Source organism: Triticum urartu, unplaced genomic scaffold, assembly GCF_003073215.2.
Source record: "Triticum urartu cultivar G1812 unplaced genomic scaffold, Tu2.1 TuUngrouped_contig_9451, whole genome shotgun sequence".
NCBI classification, from domain to species: domain Eukaryota; kingdom Viridiplantae; phylum Streptophyta; class Magnoliopsida; order Poales; family Poaceae; genus Triticum; species Triticum urartu.
Window position 1 is genome coordinate 1 of NW_024120496.1, and position 8,750 is coordinate 8,750.

Sequence of the window (8,750 nt, forward strand, 5' to 3'; positions counted from 1 at the left end):
AAAAGCCCATTTTCTGTCATGATTTTTTGTCGTAGAAGTAGGAGCCCACCACATCTATGATGATACCGGGTTTTGTCACAATTATCGTCATAGAAGTGTCATATGTATGACAGAAAAAAATTTGTTCGGCCCAAAATGTCACGGATGTGTCTTTTTTTGTAGTGGAATTACCCCAAGTTCTCTGAGCATGGATTGAACCCAAATGATTTCTGCTGTTGCATTTGCTAGTGCTTTATCACTACAAGAAATATGTCAACTAGTGACCTTCTGTCAGTGACCCTGGAAGAATTGGTCATAGATCTATGACCATTTGAGACCAATTGGTCAAAAGCTGTTCGGGGGGATCCAAACCCTAAACTATAACGACCATTTTGGTCACAAAGGTCGTAATTCCCTTACACGAAATGCTCATAAAGCATATAGCACTAGTCCGCTGCCTTATTTCTAGCTGATCATGACCAATATAGATGGTCATAACCTTATAAATTGTGGTGGGTTGCTATGACTAGGCGCCACCTCATCAGTTTTGCTTATGTGTCATGTCCATGTGTCAGTTTTTGCCCTAGGTTGTGAAGCAACCTATATTTTTGTCATTCCCAAAATTCCTCAAAAAATCTCATAAATTCTTTGGGTCATATCTTTGTCAAATATGTACAAAACCTTTCTTGCCTAGTTCAAAAATAATTTAACAATATTCATTTTCCTATTCCGTTCAGAAAAACACTTTGTGAAGGAAGTGCTATTTATATATTTTTGATTTCCCTCAAAATTTTTGGGCACTATTTCCTATCCAAATCATTGCCTCATGAAAAAATTAAGCTCCATTTTCCCAGTAAATCTTCCTTGGCGAATTTCCAAAAGTTTTTGTCCATCTAGAAGCATTGTGAAGAAAGTACCACCTAGGATTCTCCTTTTGAGCTGAAAATTTGTGAAGACATTGAACATATAAAGACCGAAGAAGTGCTAGGCACCGCACCATGTGAGGGGAAAAAACCACCGCACCGCGCCGCGCGTGGGAAAAAACAGCAAGGGCGCAACGCACCACGCGAGGGAAAAAAGCAGGGAGAGCAGCGAGGGAAAAAGAAGGGGAAAAGCGAGCGGGCAGCCAGAGACCTAGCCCGCGTCTCCCCGCGCCTCTCCCCGCGACCCTCGTTCCTCCTCCCGCCGCCGCCGCCGCCGCCGCCCACGATGGACGAAGTGAGAGGAAAGAGCCTCGGGAGACCGCCGCCTCTCCTCACCGGCCTTCTCCCAGGTTCCCGACCTGGAGCCTCTCCTCACCTTCTCCTAGATATGGAGCGGGAGGGACGGACGCCGGCGAGGCCAGCCTCCCCTTCACACGGAGGTACTCCCCCTCTCCCCTCTGTGCCCTCTCTCTTCCCCGGCCTCTTTCTCTTCCCGCGTTCTCGATCTGGCGCCACCACACATCGTGATTCTAGATCGGGCTGCATCTCTCACTGCCAAAAGAGAGCATGGCTGGTGTGGTCTTCATGAAGAGTAGCAAGGGAGGATGAGTAGGACGGGCATGGGAAGGAGCAGCCAGGCCAGAGCTCCGGCGTCGCTCGTGTCATGGTGGAATGGAGCCGACCATCACTATGGGCTGCTGCTCGTGGGTCGTCGTTCCCCAATCTCTGTTGCACATCTTTGGCTTCACCTGTTTTTTTCTACCTCTTGTCCCCCCTGGTTCCCGATCTGGATTTGGATTTCTTGTTTGTGGGTGTAATCTTTTGGCTGCACAAGATGTACGGCGCTGAGTATCTTTTACACCTTGTGTTAACATATATACACACACTGCCAGTTTCTGACTTCACTTATGTTGACTGACTGCAGGTTGTTGAGATCATTGATCGGTATGATCATGCATGTGTCCCGCGTAACATGACTGATAATAAGCTTGCGTACATCCAGAATGAGGCTATATCCAAAGAGTGCACAAGGACTCTCACGGTAATACATAACTGAACGATTTTCTTACAGTATTTTTTTCAAGTTTCTAGAATTGTGTTGCGTGTGCAGCTATCAGCAAGCACTTTCTATCAGTCTCTTAGCTAAAATGAGATCCGGGTGTTACCATGCAGGTTACAAAGGATACGAAGCAGCCAATTTATGCCTACTACCAACTTGACAACTTTTATCAGAATCATAGGAGGTATAGTCTTATTTGATGTTTTCAGTCAATAACTTCTGGAGCAACTTATTTGATGTTTTCAGTCAATAAAATGGGATTATTGTTTGTTAGCTATGGGTCCTTATGGAAGTCTATATTTGACCTATTATGTTGACATCAGTTCACAATTTTATTTTCCAGTTCATGCCCCGGTTAAATCTAGAGCTATGCATGCCTATGTCATCTCTCACAGATCACTGTTCTTTTCATTCCTCCAATTGAAACCATGGCTGCCAGTATTGAGGTCACTTGCTATTCCTGCTTTTACTAATGTAAATTTTACTTATTTGTTTTGGTGGCTTAGGTGAACACCCACAACCCGCCTTTGATTCTTGAGGTGTATTGTGTACTCTAAGATACATTGCCCTTGATGCTTTTTGTGATTTGGCATGGATGTTTGGTTCCTATTAATTTAAAGGTTGTAGTAATGACATTTTCTTTATCATACTAATGAATTTACAGCTTAATCTATCATGCATAATAATGGAATTTTTGGTTCCTGTTAATTTGGGGTGTAGCCAATCTCCTCTCTCTCACACAATCTGAATTTTTTAGCCATGCGTTTCAGCTCATAAAGGCTGAACTGTATCTGATTTTTTGCTGCATGTTTCAGGGTCAGGATTCTGTACTAGACGTGATGAGATAAAATGAGGTCTGAATTTTTTAGCCATGCTTTCTTAGCTCATGAAGGCAGGAGCATATGTGATTTTTCTGTACCACCTTCCCGCGGCTCTGAGGATTTTGTCTGCTCGCTGCCTCTCCGCTATTTATTTGTTGTGTCTACTGCATTGTTTGTTCTGCCACCCTTTTCCTCAGTTGCTAGCGGGGGGCCTTGGCTTATCGTATTGTTTGTTGCCTTCCTCTCATAGGTTCGTTGGTATTGTAAACCATTTTTGTTGTAGTAATAACTACAATGTCAAATAAATTTACATTTCACCTTGCTTCCACTATTATTCAAGTTTTTTCCTGCTTATTAGTCGTACTAGCAAGATGGTTTTTGTTTTTTTGCCGTGTCTGACATAGTGTATTTCTACGATTTTTCTCTATTAAAACATATCCACTTCCATGCTCTTTTCTCTATTTTAGTACACAATAGTATGGCTGCATACTACCAATTGCAGAAATTATTCATTTGCCACTAAAATATATATTTTCCTATTCACAAATTAAGTAACAACAAAGATGAAGTTGGTCCCCGGATGCCTAATATGTTCTTTCATATCCTGGTCAGTTTACCAGGTAACAGAATTAATACTTCTTGTTGGTTCAATAGTCAATACCAGTGTTGTGAGAAAATTCCTTACGGTTGTTGTATTTTGGTAGCTTCTTCTTTTGCAAGTGGCAAATTACTGTTATGTATATGTGGAATCCGATTAAATCTGTGCATTGGTTTCAGTCATACTTTTCTAAATGGAGTATAGTTCAAGACTGTTTTGTTCATTAAATCATTCTTTCTACCTTCCAATTGTGTCGTTGGCACACCTCAAATTACTTCTACTTATACATGTATTCAATGTTTTTCTATTCTGGGATTTATCTATTTTACGATCATTACTATGTTTTCATTGACATGGTAATATGAATAGTCTCCTGTACATAAGCCCAAGAACATAACAGACCTAGAACTTTTTTAGGCTTTGTATTTGTGTTTTAGAAAAAAAATACAATCAAGTTTTGGAATCCATTTAGTCGTTGATCAAGTATGTATCCTAAGATCTTTATCAATATTTAGTAGCCTAACATCTTTCTCAATGGTGCATGTGGTTGAGCTAAAAGGGTACTCAAAACGTGTGACTACTTGGCTGTGGTGGATGTTTTAGCCTTTTCACTAATTTTCGTGTGCCAATAATTTGCCAGATTAGCTTGTTGGATTAATTCATTTTTTTATGAGACATGTACGAATTTGCAACCTGCAGTATAAGGAAAACATAGTATATTTTGTCATCTTTCTCGCATAGGGAAATTATATTGCTTACTTATTTTTTGCTTTCTGAAAATTACGCTTTGGCCTTTGACTGTATAAATGACTATGTCCACTTTTAATTCGGGTGTCTTGTAGAGGAGATGGTCAGCAGGGCGAAAATGTTGTTTACCATGTGTTTTGATTGATTATATTCTTCAAGTATGGAGCGGTTGAAAGGTAAGGGACAAGCTCCTGTGACTAAAATACCTAGGTATTTCAATCAGGCTTGTGCACTGCTATAGCTTTCTGGCTCTGTCAGTTTGGTAACGTCTAATATACTTTTATGTTTATAAATGCAGCAAATCACCGTGCCATAGGAATGTTGGTCACAGGCTCTCCACTTCGCTTTCCAAGACCAAGGGAACTGCATCATTTGCGGTTGTGCCTAAAGATCCTACCCAAACTGGAAAAACCGCTTTTCCTGGAGATGTTGTTGACCCTGCATCCACAACAGATGTTAGTACTCATGTTCACAATTACACTTATTGTTTCCCCTTTTGCACATTACTCACCAGATTAGCTTGTTGGATTAATTCATTTTTTTGTGAGACATGTACGAATTTGCAACCTGCAGTATAAGGAAAACATAGTATATTTTGTCATCTTTCTCGCATAGGGAAATTATATTGCTTACTTATTTTTTGCTTTCTGAAAATTACGCTTTGGCCTTTGACTGTATAAATGACTATGTCCACTTTTAATTCGGGTGTCTTGTAGAGGAGATGGTCAGCAGGGCGAAAATGTTGTTTACCATGTGTTTTGATTGATTATATTCTTCAAGTATGGAGCGGTTGAAAGGTAAGGGACAAGCTCCTGTGACTAAAATACCTAGGTATTTCAATCAGGCTTGTGCACTGCTATAGCTTTCTGGCTCTGTCAGTTTGGTAACGTCTAATATACTTTTATGTTTATAAATGCAGCAAATCACCGTGCCATAGGAATGTTGGTCACAGGCTCTCCACTTCGCTTTCCAAGACCAAGGGAACTGCATCATTTGCGGTTGTGCCTAAAGATCCTACCCAAACTGGAAAAACCGCTTTTCCTGGAGATGTTGTTGACCCTGCATCCACAACAGATGTTAGTACTCATGTTCAATTACACTCTTATTGTTTCCCCTTTTGCACATTACTCACCAGATTAGCTTGTTGGATTAATTCATTTTTTTGTGAGACATGTACGAATTTGCAACCTGCAGTATAAGGAAAACATAGTATATTTTGTCATCTTTCTCGCATAGGGAAATTATATTGCTTACTTATTTTTTGCTTTCTGAAAATTACGCTTTGGCCTTTGACTGTATAAATGACTATGTCCACTTTTAATTCGGGTGTCTTGTAGAGGAGATGGTCAGCAGGGCGAAAATGTTGTTTACCATGTGTTTTGATTGATTATATTCTTCAAGTATGGAGCGGTTGAAAGGTAAGGGACAAGCTCCTGTGACTAAAATACCTAGGTATTTCAATCAGGCTTGTGCACTGCTATAGCTTTCTGGCTCTGTCAGTTTGGTAACGTCTAATATACTTTTATGTTTATAAATGCAGCAAATCACCGTGCCATAGGAATGTTGGTCACAGGCTCTCCACTTCGCTTTCCAAGACCAAGGGAACTGCATCATTTGCGGTTGTGCCTAAAGATCCTACCCAAACTGGAAAAACCGCTTTTCCTGGAGATGTTGTTGACCCTGCATCCACAACAGATGTTAGTACTCATGTTCAATTACACTCTTATTGTTTCCCCTTTTGCACATTACTCACCAGATTAGCTTGTTGGATTAATTCATTTTTTTGTGAGACATGTACGAATTTGCAACCTGCAGTATAAGGAAAACATAGTATATTTTGTCATCTTTCTCGCATAGGGAAATTATATTGCTTACTTATTTTTTGCTTTCTGAAAATTACGCTTTGGCCTTTGACTGTATAAATGACTATGTCCACTTTTAATTCGGGTGTCTTGTAGAGGAGATGGTCAGCAGGGCGAAAATGTTGTTTACCATGTGTTTTGATTGATTATATTCTTCAAGTATGGAGCGGTTGAAAGGTAAGGGACAAGCTCCTGTGACTAAAATACCTAGGTATTTCAATCAGGCTTGTGCACTGCTATAGCTTTCTGGCTCTGTCAGTTTGGTAACGTCTAATATACTTTTATGTTTATAAATGCAGCAAATCACCGTGCCATAGGAATGTTGGTCACAGGCTCTCCACTTCGCTTTCCAAGACCAAGGGAACTGCATCATTTGCGGTTGTGCCTAAAGATCCTACCCAAACTGGAAAAACCGCTTTTCCTGGAGATGTTGTTGACCCTGCATCCACAACAGATGTTAGTACTCATGTTCAATTACACTCTTATTGTTTCCCCTTTTGCACATTACTCACCAGATTAGCTTGTTGGATTAATTCATTTTTTTGTGAGACATGTACGAATTTGCAACCTGCAGTATAAGGAAAACATAGTATATTTTGTCATCTTTCTCGCATAGGGAAATTATATTGCTTACTTATTTTTTGCTTTCTGAAAATTACGCTTTGGCCTTTGACTGTATAAATGACTATGTCCACTTTTAATTCGGGTGTCTTGTAGAGGAGATGGTCAGCAGGGCGAAAATGTTGTTTACCATGTGTTTTGATTGATTATATTCTTCAAGTATGGAGCGGTTGAAAGGTAAGGGACAAGCTCCTGTGACTAAAATACCTAGGTATTTCAATCAGGCTTGTGCACTGCTATAGCTTTCTGGCTCTGTCAGTTTGGTAACGTCTAATATACTTTTATGTTTATAAATGCAGCAAATCACCGTGCCATAGGAATGTTGGTCACAGGCTCTCCACTTCGCTTTCCAAGACCAAGGGAACTGCATCATTTGCGGTTGTGCCTAAAGATCCTACCCAAACTGGAAAAACCGCTTTTCCTGGAGATGTTGTTGACCCTGCATCCACAACAGATGTTAGTACTCATGTTCAATTACACTCTTATTGTTTCCCCTTTTGCACATTACTCACCTGATGAGCATCGCCATGTCATGATAGGAAACTAAGCAAGATGCTGCTGCTGCTGCAGCTACCGAAGATGCGAAGCACACAAAATTTAGCTTCTTAGACAAAGAAAGTTCAATGTACTATTTGCATCATTGGCTGTTAATTTAACTTCTTTTCATTGAAGTACCCTGGTAGATTAATTCCATGTCTGTAATTATATTATGTATCTTAGCCCAGTTACGGAGCTCAAAACTTGCTAGATGCATGTTTTTTGACTGAGATGTTTGTGCTTTCAGGATACACAGTTGTTAGTTTAACTCCTTGTTTTGCTTACTAAGTATGAGTCCTCAATTCGTGCTGCTATGTAAAAGCCAATACCAATTGATTTTGAATCATTCTAACAGTAGTGTTGCTTTGTTGGACCATATAGTAAACGATTTCATTCATCTTTGAATGCCACCTGTATCATCAAAAAACAGGCAAAAACATGGTTACCATCATGTCCACTTCCATACTTTGATTGTTTTAATGCTCCATGAAAAACATAAACAATCCTTCTTACTAATGAACAACATCACTTACAAAAAAATCAGACCCCTGCTATTCTGAATCATTTTATTATCTTGCTATTCTGAATCATTTTATTATCTTCTCATATGATGCATATACAATTGCTCATACTATCTTCTTCTTTGTCATCAGCCTACAGTGATGGAAAAAATCAGAATCCCAACAAAAGTGTTGTTCGATGCTATGATGCAGCAGCTAGGCCTCCCAAATGCAGTGTACTCAACACAAAAGGCAAGAGCAATTGGTCTTGACGCAACTATTCACTTCTATCGCTCCAAGCATCAACTGGACAATAGTCTTCCAAGACAATCAATATCAACCCATGTATCCAACAAACTAGAAGATGTTGAAGACCAACTAGCAAACGAAGCTCTCAAGTACATGAAAAGCATCCACAGTAAAGTGCTGCAGGACACAAACTACGACAAGATGCAACTGCTGCAGCAAAGGAGATCACATGCCAGCAAAGGAACTTTACCGTATAATAGATAGCAACTTCACGGCCAGATCAACATCCAGAGACAATGATCTGAATCATATATTATCGCAAGTAAGATATGTTACTGATTGTCCCACTGATACATCCACGCAATCAGAGTATGAACTCCAACAAACAAACAAGTACTACTTGAGCTTGGATGATGATGTTGAAGGAATTTTTGTTATGAACAATGAAAACATTCAACCACAACCACTATGAACAATTGCCTGAACAAGTTTTCAGCTCCAATGGTCCACCAAGCATAATGCATATAAGATGTATCTCTCTCTATCTACCTTCCTTCCTAATAGCATTGTAAATATTCTATCGTAAGCTTCTTAGAACACTATGTATCATGAATAATCCATGTGTATCAATCTGCCCTTAAATATATTTATGTTCACTCTTTCAATACTTGCCTTACTCTCGCCCCTTGCGCCATCGACGCAACTGGTCATCTAGTTCTTCTTAGTAGATGATCATCCTCAGCCAAAACTCACGCCCATTGGCCATGTGCATTTCCCGTACCGCTAATCAAACACTTGGCTGCTAATTCATCTTTGAGCACAGTTCGGTCTCCTTATGAGAATCTTATGTTGT

General features: G+C 39.9%; 1 protein-coding gene across 18 annotated transcripts; it reads left to right on the forward strand.

Moving 5' to 3' along the window:
* Positions 1–990: 990 nt before the first annotated feature.
* On the forward strand, positions 991–8,550 carry LOC125532235. Of its 18 annotated transcripts, none has more exons than XR_007293903.1 (16): positions 997–1,342; positions 1,828–1,944; positions 2,076–2,146; positions 2,469–2,582; positions 2,778–2,816; positions 4,224–4,304; positions 4,427–4,583; positions 4,845–4,925; positions 5,048–5,204; positions 5,466–5,546; positions 5,669–5,825; positions 6,087–6,167; positions 6,290–6,446; positions 6,708–6,788; positions 6,911–7,067; positions 7,151–7,378. XR_007293903.1 is itself a non-coding variant. In XM_048696374.1 (5 exons), exons 3-5 carry the CDS (start codon positions 6,773–6,775, stop codon positions 8,159–8,161), a joined length of 567 nt encoding a protein of 188 aa, XP_048552331.1. In that variant the 5' UTR covers positions 5,832–6,201; positions 6,290–6,446; positions 6,708–6,772; the 3' UTR covers positions 8,162–8,550. The 18 variants fall into 18 exon arrangements, 3 of the variants coding, with proteins under 3 accessions (XP_048552331.1, XP_048552330.1, XP_048552332.1); XR_007293898.1 differs by lacking the exon at positions 2,469–2,582 and adding an exon at positions 2,306–2,408 and having other exon boundaries at positions 998–1,342; XR_007293895.1 differs by lacking the exon at positions 2,469–2,582 and adding an exon at positions 7,802–8,548 and having other exon boundaries at positions 991–1,342; positions 2,778–4,304; positions 7,151–7,236.
* Positions 8,551–8,750: the final 200 nt, after the last annotated feature.